This window comes from Syngnathus scovelli, chromosome 20 (genome assembly GCF_024217435.2).
Source record: "Syngnathus scovelli strain Florida chromosome 20, RoL_Ssco_1.2, whole genome shotgun sequence".
Taxonomy (NCBI): Eukaryota; Metazoa; Chordata; class Actinopteri; order Syngnathiformes; family Syngnathidae; genus Syngnathus; species Syngnathus scovelli.
The window spans coordinates 5,600,206-5,623,850 of record NC_090866.1 but is presented as its reverse complement, the minus strand read 5'-3'; the positions used below and the strand labels follow the sequence as shown (position 1 = coordinate 5,623,850).

At 46.5% G+C, this 23,645-nt stretch overlaps 3 protein-coding genes across 11 annotated transcripts; 1 reads left to right on the top strand and 2 right to left on the bottom strand.

Moving 5' to 3' along the window:
- Positions 1 to 152: 152 nt before the first annotated feature.
- Positions 153 to 22,537, top strand: hmgn3 (high mobility group nucleosomal binding domain 3). Of its 7 annotated transcripts, XM_049756380.2 has the most exons (9): positions 155 to 307; positions 5,834 to 5,933; positions 16,633 to 16,739; positions 20,166 to 20,219; positions 20,411 to 20,440; positions 20,994 to 21,044; positions 21,171 to 21,269; positions 21,372 to 21,471; positions 21,939 to 22,537. In XM_049756380.2, exons 3-9 carry the CDS (start codon positions 16,698 to 16,700, stop codon positions 21,944 to 21,946), a joined length of 384 nt encoding a protein of 127 aa, XP_049612337.1. In that variant the 5' UTR covers positions 155 to 307; positions 5,834 to 5,933; positions 16,633 to 16,697; the 3' UTR covers positions 21,947 to 22,537. The 7 variants fall into 7 exon arrangements, with proteins under 7 accessions (XP_049612340.1, XP_049612337.1, XP_049612343.1 ...); XM_049756383.2 differs by lacking the exon at positions 20,411 to 20,440 and having other exon boundaries at positions 153 to 307; XM_049756386.2 differs by lacking the exon at positions 21,372 to 21,471 and having other exon boundaries at positions 157 to 307.
- clic5b (chloride intracellular channel 5b) lies at positions 3,043 to 7,806 on the bottom strand. 3 transcript variants are annotated; one of them, XM_049756375.2, is made up of 6 exons: positions 7,232 to 7,806; positions 4,970 to 5,079; positions 4,504 to 4,629; positions 4,242 to 4,348; positions 3,727 to 3,908; positions 3,043 to 3,558 (listed from the first exon to the last, which is right to left on the bottom strand). In XM_049756375.2, exons 1-6 carry the CDS (start codon positions 7,676 to 7,678, stop codon positions 3,394 to 3,396), a joined length of 1,137 nt encoding a protein of 378 aa, XP_049612332.1. In that variant the 5' UTR covers positions 7,679 to 7,806; the 3' UTR covers positions 3,043 to 3,393. The 3 variants fall into 3 exon arrangements, with proteins under 3 accessions (XP_049612332.1, XP_049612333.1, XP_049612334.1); XM_049756376.2 differs by lacking the exon at positions 7,232 to 7,806 and adding an exon at positions 6,010 to 6,281; XM_049756377.2 differs by lacking the exon at positions 7,232 to 7,806 and adding an exon at positions 5,251 to 5,342.
- On the bottom strand, positions 13,636 to 17,597 carry enpp5 (ectonucleotide pyrophosphatase/phosphodiesterase 5). Its single transcript, XM_049756371.1, has 4 exons — positions 17,313 to 17,597; positions 15,660 to 16,522; positions 15,422 to 15,598; positions 13,636 to 14,984 (listed from the first exon to the last, which is right to left on the bottom strand). Exons 2-4 carry the CDS (start codon positions 16,507 to 16,509, stop codon positions 14,572 to 14,574), a joined length of 1,440 nt encoding a protein of 479 aa, XP_049612328.1. The 5' UTR covers positions 16,510 to 16,522; positions 17,313 to 17,597; the 3' UTR covers positions 13,636 to 14,571.
- Positions 22,538 to 23,645: the final 1,108 nt, after the last annotated feature.

Genomic DNA, 23,645 nt, shown 5'->3' with positions numbered 1-23,645 from the left:
TTAGGGAACTTTTACCGTATTTTTTGTCGAATGCCGAGGAATACTATTGGTCAGTATTTGCATGTGAGTTCGATTGGGTGAGAAAATGCACGAACTCTTGCAACGGTGCTGCGTGTGCTGTATCTTTAACTATAGCATACTGGGAGTGCGCATGCGTCGTGTGGTAGCAAGCGGGTTCGTCAAACGTTCAACCCGGTAGTGTGTTCCTCACCTGTGCACGACTGCGGTTTTTAATACTCCGGTTATTTTGCACGGCACGTCGGATTATATACCCTTGGCCACAATGCAAATCGAGTTCCTGGTCAAGGTAAGCCATTGTAAACTTTTTGGCATGAGTCGTTGTACAATAGCGTGTGTTTGTGCGTGCGTGCGTCCGTGCGTGCGTGTGTGTGTGTGTGTACGTGTGCGCTTGCATTTGATGTGCATGTCATACCAAATACGCTTTTACCACTTACTGTTTTGTGTGTATGTTCTTGTCCGCAAATGAGTATTTTTTTAAAGCTACAATTTTGTATTTTATGGCTACAAATAAGTGTTTTGCACTTATGGGATACATAATTAGTATTTTGCAACCACAAATTAGCGTTTTGTGCTCAGGTCGCAGCTGTATTGACTCAATTGATATCTGTAAGGTTCTGTTTGACTAAACGAGGAATATTTCCACTTTTCCTCATCTGTCTGTCATCGTACAGTAGTTATTCTTTGGGATCGTCACTATGTCTGAGCGCGAGTTGTCTTTGGATGATGGTGGTGGCGACAATTTGGGGTCTGGGTGGTGGGGGCGGTTTAGATGGGCGGCGCTCATCCAGACTCCTGCCGCCGTCAGTGGCGTTCCAGAGACGGGAGCAGAGACACGGACACGCCGGGAAGCTGTTTTACATTATTCCCAGACATAATAGAGCCAATCTAAGTGTGTTCACATGAGTTGGAAAAAAAGGGGTGAGGGGAGGGGGGGCTTTGAGGGTTTTAAGCTTCACCATCCGTGTTAGTGTGTGTGTGTGTGTGTGTGTGTGTGTGTGTGTGTGTGTGTGTGTGTGTGTGTGTGTGTGTGTGTGTGTGTGTGTGTCTATGTGTGTGTTTTTTAGAAGGTGCATGTCAAGAACATTCTTGGGATTTCCATGAATTTAAATTATTGTGAAAGGGGGAAAAAAGAGAAGGGGGGGGGGGGATCACACTGGTTGTACTTTGACATTCCCGGCGTTGTGCAATTACAATGATGAAGTTAAAACAAGCCAGACGCCCAAAGACATTTGCATCAGTTGACTATGTGAAAGGTACACAAGGAGCTCTCAGAAAGGCGTGTGATCATGTCATTCCATAAGTCTTTATATTGTGAAAATAAATCTGTCATGTAAATTTGACACACCACAGAGAAAAGTGTTGCTAACAACCCTGCCAAATTTGAATGATTAAAAAAATAGTTGTGATAGATCGGCCATTCTGCATTTTGCTCTCAAAAGTTGTGGGTGCTGCAACCACGCCCCGCTGTCAATCAATTGTCAATTTGCGCGCATAAGTAATTCAAAAAGCAGAAAACGTCCTGGTGAAGAACAGTTTTATAGCTGAAAGCCACTCTGGTATCTCCGATAAGAGCCTTACTAAAGAGTCATCTTAATTTAAACTGAGTCAAGAGCAAGTGTGTACTTTGGCGCCCCCTAACGACCATTGAAAAGTGTGACTTGGATGAGGGGGGCCGCCCACCCATGCGGCCCTCCCCGGAGCCAAAGGCAGTCTAGCTTGTCCTTATTAAGTTAGTGCCGCTCCAACACATTTTTGCCTCTGCATGCTAAATGAATGCCAGATCCCAGCCCGTCCCCAATTGCTGGTCCCGCCCAGCACACCAACGCCTCCCATACCCCCCAAAGTGGGCCCCCAAACCTAACCCACTATAAAAGTGACTTGTCTTTGCTGACCCAATATGAGAAAATGATGAACTGGCGGGGAAAGTGCATCCAGGCAGCCGGCCAGAACCTTGCAGAAAGCCAGAAGTCATTCTTCACGGCATGAAAGTGCCCCCCCCCCCCCCCTTCCAGCCCCCTCTTGGAACCGCTTTTTGGGGTCCGCAAGCAAGTCTCTGTTTTCTTTTATTTCCTGAAATACCAGCGACACAACAGACAAGAGAATGCAATTTCTCTAGAACTTGCATGTGAATGCTGAAAAGCTCAAGCTGAACTGAAATTCCAATCCTGGTACTGCTTATTGGGGTCTATGAAAACAAAGCAAATCGTGCTTATTAACTCAAATTCTTCATATATGTCATAACATCTGTCAGATCAGATCTGTCGCCCAAACATGAAAGCAACGGCGTCCCATTTTCAAAGTGCCAGGACCATGGACAGCGACCAGGTGTGCAAACAAAGGGCTCCTTTGTCAGCAGCCCCCACGCCCACGTTACTGTTTGGAATTAGACATCATCCCGACTGTCAGACCCAGGCGGGTACGCAATGCGAGGCAGACTGAAGCCGCGTGCCAGAACTTTATGCGGAACAGGCCAAAGGCACCCCCCCCCCCTTACACACACACACGCACACTTTCTGATTGTTTTTTTTTATTTTAAATAAGCTGTTAATGAGTGTCGCAAAAGAAGCATAAAAGATAGTCAACTTTACAAAATTGCCATTTGTGTCTTTTTTGTACTTAGTATTGGTATTTGTTTCGTCCCACCGCAGCTAATTAGCAAGCCGCGAAGAAACGCCAGGCAGGCGGGCGGCCCGCGTTTATTTTCTCTGGCATCAAGTCAGAGCGCTTTTTCTTCAAGCGAGGAAAACTGGAGACGACTCGCGTGGCGGCGCTCCTCGGCTTTTCCGAGACGGGATGGCGTTGTAGCTCTGGCACGGAAGCCTCTTCCATTTGTAGCCGTCGTGCGTCAGCCAAAGGATGGGATTTTATTTGCAGAGTCACCGTTAAAGTGCAGTACCTTCACCTTAAATGTTCCAAACCGCAGCGCGTGCTAGAAACTCCTTCGAGGCACGGCACATCTTCGACTTTATAGGCTCGAGCGATTAAAAACTCTTTGCAGTTTGTTAAAGCAAAAACTAAGCATGAGGAGACAAAACAAGTGAAGTTTAATGACAACCAAGAGGAACTTTGACGTTGACGGCTCATAGGCGCGCCATCCCGTGGGAAGACGAGGCGCAGCGGGAGCTCAATAATAAACATGAGAGTCGGGCGAGACGTCCACAGGCGTGGGGATAAATAAATCTAACCGCCTCGACGCCTGTGAGTCAAAGCTTTGCAGCACATGTGAAAGGGAGCTTTGTGTCATGAGGAATAAATAGCTCACAGACAGCAGGAGCGGGACCATCCGTCACATCTGAGTGCATTTGAGCATCCTTAAACTAATAAATCTCTGCAGGGCTGAGAGAAAAAAGGAAGGTTTTGGTAGTTAAGAGGCTACTTGGCGAGCCTCTTGGCCACGTCCTTGTAGGCAATCTCAATCTCGGCATCGGCGGCGCACGTGTTGTTGAACTCGTCGCGGGCAGCAGCGTTCTTCAGGTAGCGCCAGATCCCCGTCATGTCCGAGGGGATGTCATAGTTACGGTACTTCTTGGCCACCACCTGCAAGACACAAATGGGAATGTTTTGCATATCAAAGTGGTAGATTTAAGGCATGGCTTCTTGAGACTTTTTGTGGGCCTTCTGATAATTGGCATGCCCATGAAATGTCATGATGCTTGGTGAAACCAGCATCAGGAGCTGATTATTATTATTATCATTTTTATCTACCTTGACAATGTGCAGTTTGGGCAGCAGGTTGCAGTCAGCCAATGTCAGCTCATTTCCGTCCAGGAAGTTTCTTCTGGACTCATTTTCCTCCTCTCTACTGTTAGCATCGATCTCGTCAGGCAGGGGACTGTTCAGATAGTCGTCCAGTTTCTGTAGGGCCCTTGTCAGACCTTGCCCTAGCGCTAAAAGCATACAAAGTACTGTTCTCATAATGTCCACTAGATGGTAGCAAAGTATTCAGTAAGATGCAAACAGTGGAGTTTGCTGCCCTCTACTGATAAATGTCATAATTTCACCCTATCTTGACTTATTTTTTTATTAACATTATCATTTCCCAAACATTTTAATGAATTATTTTAATTAAATTATAAAATCAATCATTTAACAGTTTCCCAAACATTTTTATTTTTGAGCACAACAATGGCATTATAATTTAAAAAATAATTTAAAATAAATTAAAAATACATTTTAAAATTATTTCACACAGAAAATAAAAACACACTAAGCTTCCTCACCATTGTTGGCATCCATTTTGGTATTCTTGATGAATGCTGAGAACTTGGCGAAGATGTCGTTGCCCGCCGTGTTTGACTCTCTATGTTTGGCTGCCAGTTTGGGATACCTCGATTACAATCAGAAGAACAAAAATAATCACGTCTTTACTATCATTATTATGATATTATTATTATTATGATATTTTAAACCAAAACACTGGTTACCTACTTTTGACCTACATACAATACATACTTTGTGTGTGTGAATGTGTGTTTGTGTTACTTGGGTGGCGCCAGCATTTCCTCGAGGAACTCTTCGATCTGATTGATGTCCGTTTTGACTTCTCCGTTGTAGGTGAGGAACGGTGGGTGCGTGCCGGGCGCCAGGTTATTAAGGTCGGCCGGCTTCCTGAGGGAGGTCAATATCCGAACAAGATGCACGTTTTTTTTAATTCTGTATAATGGATTTCATGGTGTACAATTTCAAAGACATTCATTCCAACAGTGATTATCAACCTTGTTACACAAATTAGAGTAATTATCTATGTTAAGTACATTGCAGTCAATGTGTAATGAGTGGATGAGGCTTCACTGCGTTCAAAATCATTCACTCATTTACTATTATATCGTAAAACTACTTTTGGACTTGTCAGGCACGTCATGTCAAGGTCAGCTAGTACACATTCCTAAGAGTGCCCAAATAAATAAGTAACTTAAATAAAAATAATAATAATCACGTCATCGCTCACCTCTTGAGATCTACGGTGGTGACATTGAAGACGACGCCTTTGAGCCATAAAATCATGAAGAGACGCTGAGAGAAAGGACAGTTGCCAATACTCTCACCATCGCTGCCCGCCTAGGAACAAAGTCATTCCAGAATTATTATTAGGAAGAATCCTAGTCATTATTTTTGTCATCTATACTTTAAAATCAATTTAAAAAAGTTATGACAAAGTGGGGGAACTCTGTAGTTGATTGTTAGCAACTTTAGCCAGATGCAATTTAAACCTTTGCGTGAAGAAAATACCTATGCAGCAAGGACTCAATTGATTTTGAATGAGCTCATGTTTCAGCGCACATTGAAGAGCATACACCTAACCCACCATCTAAATTATGAATGTTATTCACACACGCACATACGCACGCACACACGTACACACGTACACGTACACACGTGCACATACGCACGCACACACGTACACACGTACACGTACACACGTACACATACACACACACACACACACACACACACACACACACACACACACACACACACACACACACACACACACATAAAGAAGCAAACACCAGAACACAGTCGACGTCTGTCTAAAAAGTCACCAAGTCAGCTTGAATGCAGCGCAAGCATGTGTCATTGTTACCGCACAAAAACAACACAGATACAATTCAGTGTAAAATAATGACGGCCAGTCAATGCGGACAACGCACGCACACAGAAAGGCTCAGACTAAAGTATTTAGCAGTAATAAATATAACAGAAGGCAATAATCACTTAAATTTTGGAACACTTTCTTAAGCGGTCTTGTTATTTTGTTTTTATGTAACCAAAATTCCTGCGAGGATGATTTTTTTTTGTCTTCTAATTTTAGGCCACCTGCCACAGGTGCGCGTCAAGTCCCAGAGGGGCGCCAAGCAGCACAACAAACACCGCCGAGTACACCTAAGGCCGTACATCACTGAGCATCCCAGGTAACTTAACCTTTGCTATTGTGTTACTCACACACACATGCACACACAGACCAAAATCTACTTTTTTTAGTCTTACCTTGACAAAAAGTTCAATCTCAGGCTCCCTCTCAGGACCTGACATGCTTCCTCTTCAATAGCAAAGCCTACAATATGTCACGCCACTACATCCTATCTTCAAACTCCACACACATAGTCCTAGTGTCAAAGTCCAGTTATGCAATAAAGTGGTCCTAAAGTGGTCCTAAAGTCAGCTGATGTGTTGAGGATGCAGATTAGGGTCAGATTTGTCTAGTAAAGCAGTTGAAATGAAAGCAAGCATAGCGTTCAATGACACGGAGTGCAAACAGGTGTCAGGCTTTGCTGTTGGGGGGGGGGGGGGGGGGGTGCAAAGGGGCGGAGCCCGTGCTGCATTTTTAATAACCTGTGTTCACATTTACGGCAGATAGAGAAAGTGAACACGGAACCATGGGAAAATATCTATCTATATAGCCTTTAATAATTAAAATTGTTCCCAAATTAAAATTGTTGCCTCAAAATTCCCCCCAAATTTTTTGGGTTTATTTTTTTTATTGTATTTTTTTTGTAATTACAGATTACAACAGGCTCATGATTAGTTAAACATTTCAATGTTAAAAGTCATAAAATAGTAAGTAACTATTCTGAAGGTTTAGCTATTATATGAAGCTTTTAAAGTTGATCATTGAAGTTGGTGACTTGTCAGGCTAATCATTCACAGGCCTGTCAAACAGTAACGCATGTAAAAAAAAAAAAAAAAGGCAACTCCAACACTTTGACACAGGAAGAAAATCACTTCCTGGGAAACATTGACCAACTGAGCAAAAAAATAAAAGTGAAATATTGTTTAAAATAATTAGTTGTTTGAAACACTTTCTTTATTCATAAAAATTCAATGGTTATTTAATATTATTATTATTATTATTTATTTTTTATCGTCTGACTATCGAGGGCGTTAAAATATTGCTTAAATCATTGCCTGTGTAGTCATTGAAGGTTTCCCAATGGCGGCACTTTGAAAGTTGTCCATGTATTTTTAAGATAGTTGCATTTATGAAAGTGTGAAGGAATGTGCAAAAGCCGGGGCGCGGTGCTTTGCGCAGGTGATCTCTGCCCGCTGCTTATCTGGAATGTCAGATATAGATAAGACCATGTCGTAAATGTGAGGACACCACCTGTAGCAGCAAGGTTAAAAAAAATCACTGCTAACACCGTGGTTCATATCGGTGGTAAATAAGCAAAATAATGAATATGGTTAACTGGAGCTGCAGACATCAGCCTACCTTGACATAGAGCGAGATCGTAGGATGCTCGGGCTCGACCGGAGCAAGGCCACTCTTGTCCAGGGTGAGGTTCTCCAGGGTCTTGATGCCGTAGTCCACCTGGTCTTCCCCCTTGGCCATTTTGGAGTCAACCTCTTGGTGCTTGTAGGCCATCATCATTTCATCCTCGACGTTGTCTGCCTCCGGTGAAGATGATAATGATGAGCGTCGGGATCCACCGTTCACCTCCTCTGCTTTGGTCTCCTGGATGACAGTTTTCATCTCCATCACTTTGGTTTCCACCTTCTCCTGGGTTTTTTCTTCGTCTTTATAGCTGGATGAGGAAGACGAGGAGGAGGATGAGGAGCGGCTGCGTTTGTCTTTGTCCCTGGTGTCCATGTAGTCAGGAGAGGCGTGCTCCTCCTGGGCCGAGACGTGTACCATAACGTCATCCACAGTCACTTCCATTCTGGTTGTTGGATCTTCTGGGCTCAAAAGGAGTGCAGAGGAGAAGCGGCAGTGGCAACGGCTTCCTCCCGGAAGACTGATCCTCAACCAATGCCCAATGGGGCAAATTCCAGCGGCGACTCCCTGCAAAAGACCTTTGAACCTGCCAGCTCACCGATAATTTACAAAGTGCGCTTTCTCGCTAGAGCCTGCAGGTGTCACTTAAGCTTCTCGTGCAAACTAAATTTTTGCTTGTATTGATTGTTTTATTTGTAAATATATCTTTGTACAGTGGAGCCTCAGTTTTCGAACACAATCCGTTCCAGAAGGCTGTTCGAGAAGTGAATCGTTTGAATTCCGAATCATATTTTCCCATTACAAATAATAGAAAAATAATTAATCCGTTCCAAGCCCCCCCCAAAAAAACAACGCCTTTTTTTAAGTATTAATTTCATTTGCGCATTTTTGTCCAATCGCGCAACTGCAGCGCACCGCCGAACGCGCAACCGTAGCGCGTCGCCGACCGCGCAACTGCACCGCGCTGGTCGCATTATTGTGACAGAGCCGTCGCTGAAATTTAGAAAATATTTTTAAAGTACTTCTGTACTTTCCAAAATTTAAGTGGACGTCAGTGCGCAGGGAGCTTAATTTTGTCCGATCGCGCAACTGCAGCGCACCGCCGAACGCGCAACCCAGTGACGTGTGGTGAGGGTTGGGGTTGGTGAGGCAGGCTCACTATCGCCCCATCTTTGAGGCAAAGGTACTGGGTGCCTCAAGGCCCGTATTTTCCCGCTGACTGCAAGCACGCGCCGTTTGCACGCGCCGTTTGCACGTGCTCAGTACAGTGTGTGAGTGGTGCACACTCTCACATGCACGCCCTGAGAGGCACTACCTGTCACTGCTTCAGCCTCCATGATTATCGTCTCCCGTTATTTGAACAAGAAATACAGCTATTTTGACTATGAAAATGATCCAGGTGTATAGGAAACACACCAAAATTGCATTAAAAGCATAGACCACAGGACAGATATATTATGTTTTATTATATTATTCATTTTTTAACAACTTATGGTGACAGCTGAGGAAACCATGTTGAGCCCTTTACCGCCCCTGGTGACAAGGTGAGGCACTGCCTCACCTGCCTCCTATGAGTGCACGTGCCTGGCGCAACCGTTGCGCGCCGCCGACCGCGCAACTGCACCGCGCTAGTCACATTATTGTGACAGAGCGGTCGCTAAAATTTAGAAAATATTTTTAAAGTCCTAATGTACTTTCCAAAATTTAAATGGACCTCAGTGCGCAGGGAGCTTACCGTATTTGCCGGTGTATTGGTCGACCTTTTTCGATCCAAAATCGACCGAAAAAAATCGACCTCGACTTATACACCGAGTCATAAAATTTAACTTCGTATTCATCGCTTCAAATGTGATGGTAACCAAGGCCGTTTCTCATGCATCTCATTGTGCGTTGCACTTAGAAAATTTGAACCGGGCGGCGTGCGCGAGTGCGCGGCCTGCTGGAAGTCGAATGAGGCGACGCGATCTCCTCCGCGGTGCTTATAAACAGCCGATCCGCTCGGCGGGGGCTATTTTCGGCCACTTGGCGCGTGCGCACGGCCTCCCGGATGTGCCGGGCGGGTGCGCGAGCTCGCCGGCCGCTGGAAGTCGAATGAGACTCCGCGATCTCTTCCGCGGTGCTTATAAACAGCCGATCCGCTCGGCGGGGGCTATTTTCGGCCACTTGGCGCGTGCGCACGGCCTCCCGGATGTGCCGGGCGGGTGCGCGAGCTCGCCGGCCGCTGGAAGTCGAATGAGGCTCCGCGATCTCCTCCGCGGTGCTTATAAACAGCCGCATGCGCACGGCCTCCCGGAATTTGAACACATTTCGTCAATAAATTTCGCATATTGAATTTTGAAGTTTAATATAATGCAACAATTGAGCTCCATCCATCCATCCATCCATCCATCCATCCATCCATCCATCCATCCATCCATCCATCCATCCATCCATCCATCCATCCATCCATCCATCCATCCATCCATCCATCCATCCATCCATCCATCCATCCATCCATCCATCCATCCATCCATCCATCCATCCATCCATCCATCCATCCATCCATCCATCCATCCATCTTCTTCCGCTTATCCGCGGTCGGGTCGCGGGGGCAGCAGCTTTAGGAGGGACTCCCAGACTTCCCTCTCCCCAGCCACTTCATCCAGCTCATCCCGGGGGATCCCAAGGCGTTCCCAGGCCAGCTGAGAGACATAGTCTCTCCAGCGCATCCTGGGTCGTCCCCGGGGTCTCCTACCGGTGGGACATGCCCGGAACACCTCCCCAGGGAGGCGTCCAGGAGGCATCCTGATAAGATGCCCGAGCCACCTCATCTGGCTCCTCTCAACGTGGAGGAGTAGCGACTCTACTCCGAGTCTCTCCCGGATGACCGAGCTCCTCACCCTATCGCTAAGGGAGAGCCCGGACATCCTGCGGAGAAAACTCATTTCGGCCGCTTGTATCCGGGATCTCGTTCTTTCGGTCACGACCCATAGCTCGTGACCATAGGTGAGGGTAGGAGCGTAAATCGACCGGTAAATTGAGAGCTTTGCCTTTTGGCTCAGCTCTCTCTTCACCACAACGGACCGGTACAGGGTCCGCATTACTGCCGACGCTGCACCGATCTGCCTGTCGATCTCGCGCTCCATCCTCCCCTCACTTGTGAACAACACTCCAAGATACTTGAACTCCTCCACTTGGGGCAGGATCTCATCCCCAATCCGGAGAGGGCATTCCACCCTTTTCCGATCGAGGACCATGGACTCGGATTTGGAGGTGCTGACCCTCATCCCGACCGCTTCACACTCGGCTGCGAACCGTTCCAGCGAGAGCTGGAGATCACGGCCTGAAGAAGCCAACAGCACCACGTCATCTGCAAAAAGCAGAGACGCGATGCTGAGGTCCCCAAACCGGACCCCCTCAACGCCTCGGCTGCGCCTAGAAATTCTGTCCATAGAAATTATGAACAGAATCGGTGACAAAGGGCAGCCTTGGCGGAGTCCAACCCTCACTGGGAACGAATCCGACTTACTGCCGGAAATGCGGACCAGACTCTGGCATCGGTGATACAGGGACTGAACCGCCCTTATCAGTTGGCTCGGCACCCCGTACTCCCGAAGCACCCTCCACAGAACCTCCCGAGGGACACGGTCGAACGCCTTCTCCAAGTCCACAAAACGCATGTGGACTGGTTGGGCGAACTCCCATGCACCCTCGAGGATCCTGCCGAGGGTGTAGAGCTGGTCCACTGTTCCACGGCCAGGACGAAAGCCACACTGTTCCTCCTGAATCCGAGGTTCGACCTCCCGACGGACCCTCCTCTCCAGCACCCCTGAATAGACCTTACCAGGGAGGCTGAGGAGTGTGATTCCCCTGTAATTGGAACACACCCTCCGGTCCCCCTTCTTAAAGAGGGGAACCACCACCCCAGTCTGCCAATCCAGAGGCACTGTCCCCGATGTCCACGCAACGTTGTAGAGGCGTGTCAGCCATGACAGCCCCACAACATCCAGAGCCTTTAAGAACACCGGGCGGATCTCATCCACCCCCGGGGCCTTGCCACCGAGGAGTTTTTTAACTACCTCAGTGACTTCGACCCCAGAGATTGGAGAATCCGCCTCAGAGTCTCCAGGCCCTGCTTCCTCAATGGAAATGGTGTGGGTGGAATTGAGGAGGTCTTCGAAGTATTCTCCCCACCGACTCACGACGTCCCGAGTCGAGGTCAGCAGCACGCCATCCCCACTGTAAACCGTGTTGACGTTGCACTGCTTCCCCCTCCTGAGACGCCGGATGGTGGACCAGAATTTCCTCAAAGCCGTCCGAAAGTCATTCTCCATGGCCTCACCAAACTCCTCCCACGCCCGGGTTTTTGCCCCAGCAACCGCCGAAGCCGCGTTCCGCTTGGCCATCCGGTACCTGTCAGCTGCCTCCGGAGTCCCGCAGGCCAAAACGGCCCGATAGGACTCCTTCTTCAGCTTGACGGCATCCCTTACCGCCGGTGTCCACCAGCGGGTTCGGGGATTGCCGCCACGACAGGCACCAACGACCTTACGGCCACAGCTCCGGTCGGCCGCCTCAACAATGGAGGCGCGGAACATGGTCCACTCAGACTCAATGTCCCCCGCCTCCCCCGGGACGTGGGAAAAGCTCTGCCGGAGGTAGGAGTTGAAACTCTTCCTGACAGGAGATCCTGCCAGACGTTCCCAGCAGACCCTCACAGAGCGTTTGGGTCTGCCAGGTTGGACCGGCATCTTCCCCCACCATCGGAGCCAACCCACCACCAGGTGGTGATCAGTTGACAGCTCCGCCCCTCTCTTCACCCGAGTGTCCAAAACATGCGGCCGCAAATCCGATGACACGACTACAAAGTCGATCATCGAACTGCGGCCTAGGGTGTCCTGGTGCCAAGTGCACACATGGACACCCTTATGCTTGAACATGGTGTTCATTATTGAAAATCCATGTCGAGCACAGAAGTCCAACAATAGAACACCGCTCGGGTTCAGATCGGGGGGGCCGTTCCTCCCAATCACACCCTTCCAGGTCTCACTGTCATTGCCCACGTGAGCATTGAAGTCACCCAGTAGAACGATGGAGTCCCCAGAAGGAGCGCTCTCCAGCACTTCCTCCAGGGACCCCAAGAAGGGTGGGTACTCTGAGCTGCTGTTTGGTGCATAGACACAAACAACAGTCAGGACCCGTCCCCCCACCCGAAGGCGGAGGGAGGCTACCCTCTCGTTCACCGGGGTGAACCCCAATGTGCAGGCGCCCAGCCGGGGGCCAATAAGTATACCCACACCTGCTCGACGCCTCTCACCGTGGGCAACTCCAGAGTGGAAGAGAGTCCAGCCCCTCTCGAGAGGGCTTGTACCGGAACCCAAACTGTGCGTGGAGGCTAGTCCGACTATATCTACTCGGAATTTTTCTGCCTCGCACACCAGCTCGGACTCCTTTCCAGCCAGAGAGGTGACATTCCATGTCCCAAGAGCCAGCTTCTGCAGCCGGGGATCAGACCGCCAAGGTCCCTGCCTTTGGCTGCCGCCCAGCACACATTGCACCCGACCCCTTTGGCCCCTCCCACAGGTGGTGAGCCCATGGGAAGGGGGACCCACGTTTCCTTTTCGGGCTATGCCCGGCCGGGCCCCATGGGCGAAGGCCCGGCCACCAGACGCTCGCCTTCGAGCCCGGCCTCCAGGCCTGGCTCCAGAGGGAGGCCCCGGTGACCCGCGTCCGGGCGAGGGAAAACGAAGTCCATTTATTTCAATCGTCATAAGGGGCTTCTGTGAGCCGTGCTTTGTCTGGCCCCTCACCTAGGACCCGTTTGCCATGGGTGACCCTACCAGGGGCATGAAGCCCCCGACAACATGGCTCCTAGGATCATAAGGGCACGCAAACCCCTCCACCACGATAAGGTGACGACTCACGGAGGGGACAATTGAGCTCGACTTATACAAAGGATATATCATAAAATCGTAAATTTCCGTCGAATTTTAGGGGGTCGACTTATACACCGAGTCGACCTGTACACCGGCAAATACGGTAATTTGGTCCGATCGCGCAACCGCAGCGCGCTGGGCGCTCAGTGTCGCATTGCTTTAGGAGCGTCTTTGTGTTTTAGGATGGCTTTACTGCTCCCACTTGCTTCCTTTGGAGGCATGAATATAGTTGATGCAATCCTCAGAGTAACGAGAACGTAATAACGAACGGAGTCAGTTGGCATGCGGGTCCTCTCGGTTCATCTCGCGTGGTTCGACAACCGTATTTCGTCCGACCTCCGAAGCAAAAAAATCTCGAATTTTTTGTTCGAATACCGATTTGTTCGAGAACCGGGACGTTCGAAAACTGAGGCTCCACTGTATATAATTTTAATAAATAAATAGATCTTATTCACAATTATTAACAACAAATGACAACTTGATTTCAAATAATTTTTAAGTCAAGGCGTTTTAATTTCGTCAACATAGCAAATACAGGAAGTACATTTCTTGATCCGATTCATGTTACATTGTACAAATGCAAATCATCTGGCAATCATTTATTGAACAAATCACTCAAATATAATGTGTGTGTGTGGTGTGTGTGTGTGTGTTTCTCATTCATCTGTCAGCAAGACACTTTTCCCTCTTTCAGTTTGAAAATTTATCATAGAAAATGAAAAACAATACATCACAGTGTCATTTTGGGGGGACTCGGGTAATTGCTCTAATAATCTAAAAGCCATAAAGACAGAGAAATACTCAATAACTTTCTAACACTTTAGTGACCAAGCTGTTTTAAAAGCTTTTTGGCGAGAGGCACCTAACCCTAACCCCCCTCCCACCCCCCTACAACACGTAACGTATACATAACCTACTGTCTACTGCCCCCTGTCGGTCATGTAGTGCAAATCGCAGTAACAGTTCTGGCCCGAAGCAACGAGGAAAAAAAAACTCCAAAGAGAGGAAATACTCACAATGGCAAAACTGCACTTCACATTCCACCAACATGGAAAGATTAAAAAGAACAGACCACACGTATAGACTTGAGAACAGCGACTGAGATGATTGACAAAGTAAATAACTCAAAACGGCTTTCTATAGGAGGGTAACATCTTTCCAGGGCATGTCGCCATACCTTGCTTTTGTGAGAGATTTGTCTCAAATTCTTTGACACCTTTACCCTTTTAAAGTACCAAGTTCCAATTGAAATACTTTTCCACCCATTTGAAGCCCGAGTCACAAAGAAAGCCACTAAAAATCTTCACACTAAGGTTTTGAAGTTCTACCACCAAAAGCATCCACACTGGACTAGAGTCCCCACCTGCTCCTGATTGGACCTCCTCCAGGACGGGGTATGAGTCCAGCATTTCCGCTTGCTTACGGCTACAGGTGCAACTCCTCTTGCAGTAAAGGCTGCGACATCTCCCTGCTGCCTTGCTTGAGCAAGGGCAGCTGCATGAGCGTCAGTTGCTGCACAAACACAATCAGGAAGCCCGCAACCAGCAGCACCCCCAGGAGGGACCCCACCAATACGGGGAAGGAGGTGGGCCGCGCCGTCCCCGCAGGGGTGGGGACACCAGGCGGGGACGCCGTGGGCTCCGGGTGCAGCAGGTCCCGAACGTCCGAGAGGGACCCGTTGTTGGGCAGAGGTGGGATGGCCAGGATGTGGCACATGAGGGGGTACAGGTCCACAGAGCGCATGGTGGGCTTCACGTAGTTCTGGCGGAAGGCCGGACCGCGGGCTACGAAGATGGGCTGCATGCTGCGTAGAGTGTTGTCATAGCCGTGATTTCCCACTGAGGAGAGACCACAAATTGGAAATAAACGTCAGATCTTGACTCCACAGTTTCCAGTTGGCTGTAGTGGCCCCATTTTGAGCCTCTTTCTCCTTCATCGGTATGTTAGTCCAACTAATGCCCTCAAAATTTCACTATTTCAAAGTGAACTATTTTCTATTTGCAGCTACTATGATGTGCTATTTTTAGTGCCTGCTCAAAGTATCCGAAACGAGAGAAATTCTGTCTGACAACAAACCTGATGAAAAATACCTGCTTTTTTGAAGCATGAGGAAGCTTATGCCTACACACCCACCATTGTTCTTTCCTTGTTAATTACATCAAATGGAATTCTGTTCTATGTTTAAGAAAAGATAAATACCTCTAGGAGAGCTAATAATAGAACAGACGGAGAGTGCAGTGCACAAAAAAAGAAATTATGAGGTGTAGAGACGTACACATGAGCGGTGTGCTCCTGTTCTGGACGATGGTCCATCCCTCACGAGCCTCCAACAGGATGGGCATGATCCTGACGTTGTGGCGGTAGTGCAGTCGCTCGGGGATGGCGTCCTTCTGGTAGACCGTCATGTAGGGGTTGGCATCGGACAACTTGTTGTACACCTCATCCAGCTTCCCTAAAATAGAACATTGTCAGAAAAAATATGCCAAGTTGACATGGCGGAAATGTGATGTTACCTTCTTTGGGCAGTATCGCCACCACGGGACTCTTGTCCACCAAGGTGTAAAGGTCTCTGCTCACGTACTCGTCCAGTTCGATGATCTTATTGGGGAAGAGCTGAGTCATGCCGTGGTCGCTGGTTACTACCAGGTTGACCTTCTCATACAGGCCCGCCTTCTTCAGCTCTTTGAGCAGGAAGCCAAGTTTCTCATCCACGTCGGCGATGACGCCGTCCATCTGGTAGCTTTCTGGCCCAAAATCGTGTCCACTATCATCCGGTTCTTCCCAGTACAGGATCCCGAAATCCACAGCCTCCTGGTCAGGTGCAGAGAACCATTTAATCAGGTGCTCCACCCGAGTCTCAAAGGCGACTGAGGCGTTGTATGGGAGGTAGCGAGTAGGGAATATTCCGTGGATCTTCACGTCGGAACCGGGCCACATAGCAGCGCCGCTTCGCCCGCCGGATTTCTGGATGGTAACCCACAGGGGCACCGCCTGCTCCCACCACTGGGACTCGTAGAGGCTCTCTTTCTCCATGGAGAAGGAGCGGTTGAGGACCGGGTCAAACATGTCGTTAGCAACGATGCCGTGCGTCTCGGCATAGAGGCCCGTCACCAAGCTGTAGTGGTTGGGTAAGGTCTTTGTGATGTACACGTTCTTCACTTGCTCCACGGTCACGCCTTCCTGCATAAGGACGTGGAAGTTTGGCGTGGGGACGCGGTTCACGTAGTCCCAGCGAAAACCGTCGAAGGACACCAGGAGCAGCTTGGAGCGCTCTGTTAAATCTTGGGGACAAACTAAAGGCGGTATGAAGGTCCACAAGAGGGCCAGAAGGCCCGGACCTCCACACATCAGATGACTCAGCATCGTGTGTAGAAACCTGTCAACATAGAAGACAACTTCAGTGGACTTCTTTCCATGACCGCTATATACTATTAATAACATTGGTAATACTCAATGTCGTTAATACACGGCTTTTTCCCACCACAGTTGGGTCCAAGACGAACACATTTGTGCTGCAACATGCCGGCTAGCACTAAGGTCTACTGGAAGAGATGTCAGAGCAAGAAGAAGAAGCAAAGAAGTTCCACGGAACTGTAAGTGCTGTAAATGTTAATACAGTAATTACCATAGCATCATTGCTAATGTCTACTATGTTGTTCCAATTATAGGTTAGCATCAAGCTAGCAGACTTTTGGTAGATTTAAATGGTTTGGTTGAATATTTTGGTGTTAAAAATATAAAATGTTTATTTTATGTCTCAGCTTTACAGTAAGTTTTTTTTTTAAAGAAGCTTAAAACGTCCGTGATAGCTAAACCTATCAAGTCAATTATGTTCTCGCCTAGAACGTATCTCCGTGATAAACGGGGGTTTACTGGTATCAGTAAACGCAGAACTGTGGATGTAATTCTAAATGACAAATTGTGCAGATGTGTTATTAAAGAGGGAATCGGGTGTGCGGATGTAAGCGGTCAGTAAATAGGTGACGAACATTGTAGTGCATCAAAGCAAAAAGGACAACACGATATTAGCCGCAGCCGGGTTAACAGACATTTTGGACCTTTTATGCACCGTTTGCACGCTACAATTACACTGCATATCGTCGATTAAACTGAGAGACAAGCACATAATATTAATGACATAAAAAGCAGTGTCACCACAGGCTTACCTATCTGATCGTTGCACAGTTGATGTGTGCGCACTGAGATAAACAGCCAAACTCTACTGACAGCCGGAAGGAAGTCCCGCCTATTTGGCAGCGTTCACGTAGTGTATTTATTTAGTAGATTTACATTCGTACGTAGCTCTCATGGTGACATGACAACAAATCGATTCTTCAATTGAATGTGTACTTTCCGTGCATGCATGAATTGATCGATCATAGACGGATGTAAATGAATGCAGCGTTGCCTTCTCAGCGCACCGTGACAGACGAGTGCGGCGCTTCTATGACGTCATATAGGCTCAGTGACGGGGGGAGGCGGGGCGGAGGAGTTTCTAATAGTATAACATAGATGTTTTATTTTATTTTTCGGGTGAAACACAGACAATTGAGGCTGGTGTGCATGTTCAGAAATTTAACAAGACCATATGAGAACAGAAAAGGCAACTATAGTATTTTGACATATTTACTCATAACACAGCAAAAAATATTGTTCTCTTAAGCAAGTCCCCTTCAAACAGGCATTTAATCTTTAAATGTCCAGAACAAAACACTTGAGAATAACATGCACACTCACTGTAGATGCTGTACTTTATTTTTATTAGTCATTTGTGCTTTAAACAGACACTGTGGCACAGTGTCTTGATTTTAGAAACAGTGTTTACTTAACACTAGGGGAATTTGTCCCCTGGTTGGGTGGGTTTTATAGCAGAATAAAAAACCACAACCTACACTACCATAAATACCCACAAGAGGGCAGTCAAAGCCCGTCTAAGGGTGTCACTGTCCTCGTAAGCAATGCCTTCAAATGTTCATACCCGTTGAACGTTTTCACATTTTGTAACCTTACAATATATAAAAAACCTAAATAAGGCTGATATTGGCCCTGATACCCGGTAATGTTACTCGCGCGTCCATATATATATATATATATATATATATATATATATATATATATATATATATATATATATATATCAAGTCCTAAACGTTCAACAAACATATTCTAAACAAAAGGCAGACATGAGATGAAGTGTTCTATACGTGCGGAGTCTACACATTTCTATACAAGCTTGACGTATTACACGTGTGCTCTTCATTGTTTCACTCAGCTGACTGTGCGTTTTTCATCACGTGCGTGCTTCATGACAAAGATTTTCAGGGGGATTGTTTCGTTTGTTGAAAAAAAAGCTCTTTTGTCATTTGTGTGGCACTCACTATACACTTCTGCTCGTTTGACATTACACACAAAGGTCATGCATTTAGGTTCAAAAGTTCTGGATGTTAGGATAGATTTACACATGCACTATGTACACTACAAATATACATGTGAATCTTAATCTTCATTATTATTAACAAGATTACACCGTACATAGCAATAATTTGTATACGAATGGCGCTATAGAAATAAATTTCCCCTTATCAAAATGAAGCATACTTATTTGTGTTTTTATGCCACAGATTTGATTAAAAAAAAAATCCCCAGCACAGAATGGCCGCTGTTATAGATGTGGTACGTGTGTAGCATTGCCACAATTTTCCTGCCCTTTTTTGTCGGCATTTTTGTTTATTTGTTCATTTATTTTACAACAATGCGCTCCGACATGTGCGAGATCCGCCGAGAGCCATGCAGGCTTGGTTGTTATCGCTCGCCTTTGGTACTGAGCAGAAGGCAGGGTCGAGTCAGTTCGCTCAGCCAATCAGAAACGGTCAGTGGCCGCTGTCCGTCCGAACATCCGTGACGTACTTATTTACATGGAGACAGGAATGACCAATGGCGAGTCGGCATGGGAGAAGATTTGGCGCGTGCGGGCCAATGGTGTAGCGAGGCACAGAGTTTTAGGGGAGTGCATAATAATCAACATATTAGACAAGGTGCTTTTTAGATATCGACCTGCTAGTTGGAATTACCCACCGTGTGGACTTTTGAAAGGCTTGACCTCATAGTTTAGCGTCGTTATTGATATTTTTCCATTGACAAGCAACATGCCGAAGAGGAAGGTGAGTGTCGCCACTGCTATTTGTCTCCACGACCGCTTCGAAATTTTTGCTGTTAAAAACAGCGCGCATCCGTTCAAGTGATTTGCAAGTTAGAAAACGTGGTTGCGTTTTTTCTCCGCTCGTTCCTCTTTTCCCCCCAACCTTAATTTTAGTGCTGGATGTACAATGTCACGAAGACACGCCGAGTGGATAAATGGCTAAAATGTCATAACGGAGGCGTCCACGCAGAAGGATGTCATGGAACGAAAAATTCAAAATAACACGAGGGAAATGTATTGCGAACGTTCTAAGCTCTTTTGGCCATCTTTATACATATTCGTGTACCGCCTGGATGCCACCATTGTGTGAATGTGTGTGTGAGAGAGAGGAGGGGTCAGGGTATTTGGGCCCATCCTAAACTAACACTGTGTGGACCTTCCTCACCTCCTCTGTCTTGTTGGTTGTAAGCGATGTTGCGCATGCGCATAGAGCAGCCCGCCTTTGTAAATCGGCGACTTTCGCAGCTCATCTCTGGCCATGTAAACAGGATGATTCCATAGGATGTTAATTATCACAGAAATGGATTTATGTCTCCATGAGGGGGGAAAAAACTTAACCACGCAATAGGCTCAGTGTGAGCAGCTTTTGTTTTCATTTTGCATTTGTGTTGTGTAGGCTACCATCTAGTAAACTGCCAAAAAAGCATTGGCGACGCTTGCTCTATTTTTTTCCACTTAACTGCAGTGGCTCTGAAGTTTGATAGTAACTAAAATTTTGCCTGACAACCCAAAGCACACACAAAAAATCTACAAAGTGACAGCTCATAAAGTCAACCTAAAGTAGTGTTTTGACCTGATGTGCTCACTGTGCTCTCCCCAGCAGTCTCCTGAGGGCCACGAGGGCAAGGACAGCTCCAAGGTCACCAAACAAGAGGTAAATCAAAAGTACAACTTGTGTGTGCATGTGTGTGTGTGTAGTTTTTATTTGATTTTTTCTTATTGTGAAAAGCACTCACGAGAAGAGCAGAGCAGGTAAAGACAAATTGCAGAAGTACAACTGATGTCTTTCTCTTCCTCTCTCTCTCTTTCTGTCTCTGTCTCTCACTCTTTTAATGATTATTTTAGCCCACCAGGAAGTCCGAGAGGTTGTCAGCGGTAAGTTTGGTTCTCACCTCCTCCTCGCTGTCTTCACCACTATACTTCTTCGATGTCAACGTTATGCACGCGTTTGTTTTATGTCTTTTCGATGTTTGTCTTTTGTCCAGTGTGGTGCAGTAGTAATTCATTGATAATAAATCATCAGTAAAATTACATCTATGGTGGTCCATTTACATCACGGGTGGATGAATTTGGTGTGCAAAAACGGTACAAATGAGCTAAAACAAAATTTTGTATCACCTATTTCCTGAACACTGCTTCATCACACAGCCTGTTTTTTTTCTGTTTGTATCGCTGGCGTCATCACTTTTTATATCAATTTTGAGCTTTCGACATGACGCCAGCGAATACTGTAGAACTTATGCATGGTGTATGTATGTATGTTCAATGTCTCAAGTAGCACTGCCTGAAAAAGATGTCTGCCATTTCAGTTCAAGGTGCCCATTTAGGATGAAATCTAAGTAATTGATGCACAGCCAAAAAAGGTTTATGAATGCCTGTAGATGCCACGGCAAATGCTCAGTCTAATCACATTTCGTTGGTCCCTCAGAAGCCTGCGCCACCAAAGCTAGAGGCCAAAGCCAAGAAGGTTATCGTTAAGGTAAATAAAACTCGTACACACATTTTCTTAAAAACATCTGTGCAATCTTAAACACACACGTTTTATTCATCCTAATGATCAATGAATGGATAACTAATATTGATTTTTGAATAACTTCCTCTGCAGAAGGTGGCCGACGAAAAGGGTGCAAAGGCACGGAAAGGCACCACCAAAGGGAAGAAGGAAGATGGCCCCGCCCAGAACGGAGACGCGAAGAATAACGAGGTTTGAGACAGACCAAAAAAAAAAATGTGCAGGGGAAAAAAAGCATTTAATAACAATTGTCCATTTGTCTTTCCACACAACCGCATTTGCGTACACACGCAGATCTTTGTGTGTCGTCCATCTGTCAGTGTGTCTTCCATCAGAAACTCGGCTCTCTCCGCCATGTCAGTGCGAGGGCAGAGCGAGACGGTCAGAGTGAAGGGTATGCAAGAGTGTCACGCTAACCCAACTTTGCGTGTGCCCTACTAACGTATAGCTTCATCTTCAGCAGAAAAGCCTTTTCACCCTGCACTTAGTACAGCATAGTGCCCGTTCGTGTGTTTGTAGTACAATGGCGCAGCATGGTGCTGTGGTGGTTAGTGGCCCGTCAACTTGGGGTGACATTTTGGTGCATCCAATAGGAGAGCCAGGTGGCAGCGTGATAGCAGCGGGAGACAACAGCAGGAAATGTTGGCAGAGTTGGATCCTAAAATTGGTGCATCCGTATGAAGCTAATGAACTGAGGCAGCAGCTTACGTTGCGTTATTTATTTTTCCACAATTTGGATGACATGTCAAATCCTACAATTTAAGAGATTGGACTGTATTTCCTATCTTGTGATTGTTTGCAGTGTGTTACAGTGCATTTTTTTTTTTTAAGTGTAATTCTTGCCATTTTTCTCCCCTCCAGGTGACTGAGGCTGCTGAGGACGCCACCGAGGAGAAGGCATAAAAACGACAGACGCCACCCCCCCTCCCTTTTCCTTATCTACAACTTTTTGTAAGATGCTGAATTTTTGTAGACTTGTAATAGATGCTAGAGATGACCAACCAGCATTCCCTAAAATTCAGCACTCCTGACACTACCTTCAAAACTTTTTTTTTATTATTATTATTATTATTATTATTATTTTTATGATTAGACGACTGCTCATGTTCTTCCTCCCGATTTCCACAGTCGTCATATTTCAGTAGTAGTTGTCCTATTTTTAGAGAACACGGCGGTCGCCATGGAGAACACCTGCAGCATTTTTACATCTCTTCTTTTTCAGAATGGCCCATGGCTCCTTTTTTGTATGCGTGTGTGCTGGACTGGACATGATGGTGGGTCTCGTCTTGACTTCCCAACCTTTTTTTGCTCTCCTATACCCGACCCCCCATACCCATCCTAATTCTGGTAATAATGCAGCAATGTGACATAGCAATAAGCAGCGGTGCTTGTGTTCTAGAGGCGCCTCAATTGGCTTTATCCTGTTGGGAGAGTATTTTCAAATAAAAGGTTGGACACTTTGTTTTTGTTTTGCAAGACTCCATTTATTAGGCAACATTCACACTGCAGGGCATGATGCCCTATTTGTGATGATGCCAAACACGCAAACAAATGCGTGTTGGGATATGCCACCATTCCGTCATAGGCCTTCTAGAGTGGCTTTTGATGGCATTTTCCTGCTGGGGGGCCCTGCTCAGCTGTGTGTGTGTGGAGTTGGACATCTTTTTGTGGGAGCCCACGTGGCACGGACAAATACAAAAAAGTGCTGCATCAGAAAGTGAAAGGTCAGCAATCGGGCGCGCCAATGTGGCTCCTCTGTCGTCATTCATGGACGTGGGTTGGGTGGTTGGGTTTCTTTTTTAATACGAGGTGAAATTAAGTTACAAAAGATTGGACAAGGCACAATTGTTATGTAATTATTCTGTTATTTACTTGAGTATTTTTACCTTTGCAACCTACATTGAAAGCGGGTAGCTATACTTTCAACAGCAAAATATTTGTGGAAGTAGAGCATTGTTGTATTAACTTATGTCATCTAAATCGTGGTCAAGATATGAGAGAGATGTCATAACCATGTCAACACCAAACATTAAGCGCAAGAGGAGAGTGCCGCCTTGTGGCTACAGGGGTCACCACTGATGGCAAGCCATACCACAAGTTTCCCAGTCGGTTCATGCCTCAACAGGGGTGACCAAACTTGTGCTTCAGGGTAACATTTGATTTCTAAAACAGACATGGACCAAGATATGAGTATTACGGGGACTTTAAGAAAGACATAATTGCTTACTGGAATAAAATAGTGAATTCTTGTGTGATTTTTCATGAAGTTGATTGTAATACAACTGTAGGCTATATCAAAATACAACATGCATTTTTTATTATACTGATATTTTCAATTGTATTTGCAAATTCCAAAAATATGTAAATGAATTGGGCTCAGGGTTACAAGTTACACATTGGAGCTCTGTGAGACTCAACCAACGGACAAATTTACTGTCGATGACAGATCCGTGATAATTGCCATAATGTTACTCCAATGTTTCCATTCTGTTCCACTAAACTCACGAGATTTTACGATGTTGCCCCCCTCACACACCCCCTCTGCACGATAACAACAACCCTTCCCCC

What these genes read in the sequence shown, in the direction of transcription:
- hmgn3 (XM_049756380.2), top strand. Translation starts at nt 16,698, where the DNA reads ATGTCAGAGCAAGAAGAAGAAGCAAAGAAGTTCCACGGAACT. An exon ending in CCAAGAAGGTTATCGTTAAG is followed by an intron (nt 21,045 to 21,170) that starts GTAAATAAAACT and finishes CTTCCTCTGCAG; the next exon opens with AAGGTGGCCGACGAAAAGGG. An exon ending in GAGACGCGAAGAATAACGAG is followed by an intron (nt 21,270 to 21,371) that starts GTTTGAGACAGA and finishes GTACACACGCAG; the next exon opens with ATCTTTGTGTGTCGTCCATC.
- clic5b (XM_049756375.2), bottom strand. Translation starts at nt 7,678, where the DNA reads ATGGAAGTGACTGTGGATGACGTTATGGTACACGTCTCGGCCCAGGAG. An exon ending in ACCACCGTAGATCTCAAGAG is followed by an intron (nt 4,630 to 4,969) that starts GTGAGCGATGAC and finishes GACCTCCCTCAG; the next exon opens with GAAGCCGGCCGACCTTAATA. An exon ending in CAAAATGGATGCCAACAATG is followed by an intron (nt 3,909 to 4,241) that starts GTGAGGAAGCTT and finishes GTATGCTTTTAG; the next exon opens with CGCTAGGGCAAGGTCTGACA.
- enpp5 (XM_049756371.1), bottom strand. Translation starts at nt 16,509, where the DNA reads ATGCTGAGTCATCTGATGTGTGGAGGTCCGGGCCTTCTGGCCCTCTTG. An exon ending in GGCGATACTGCCCAAAGAAG is followed by an intron (nt 15,599 to 15,659) that starts GTAACATCACAT and finishes GTTCTATTTTAG; the next exon opens with GGAAGCTGGATGAGGTGTAC. An exon ending in CAGGAGCACACCGCTCATGT is followed by an intron (nt 14,985 to 15,421) that starts GTACGTCTCTAC and finishes GTCTCTCCTCAG; the next exon opens with TGGGAAATCACGGCTATGAC.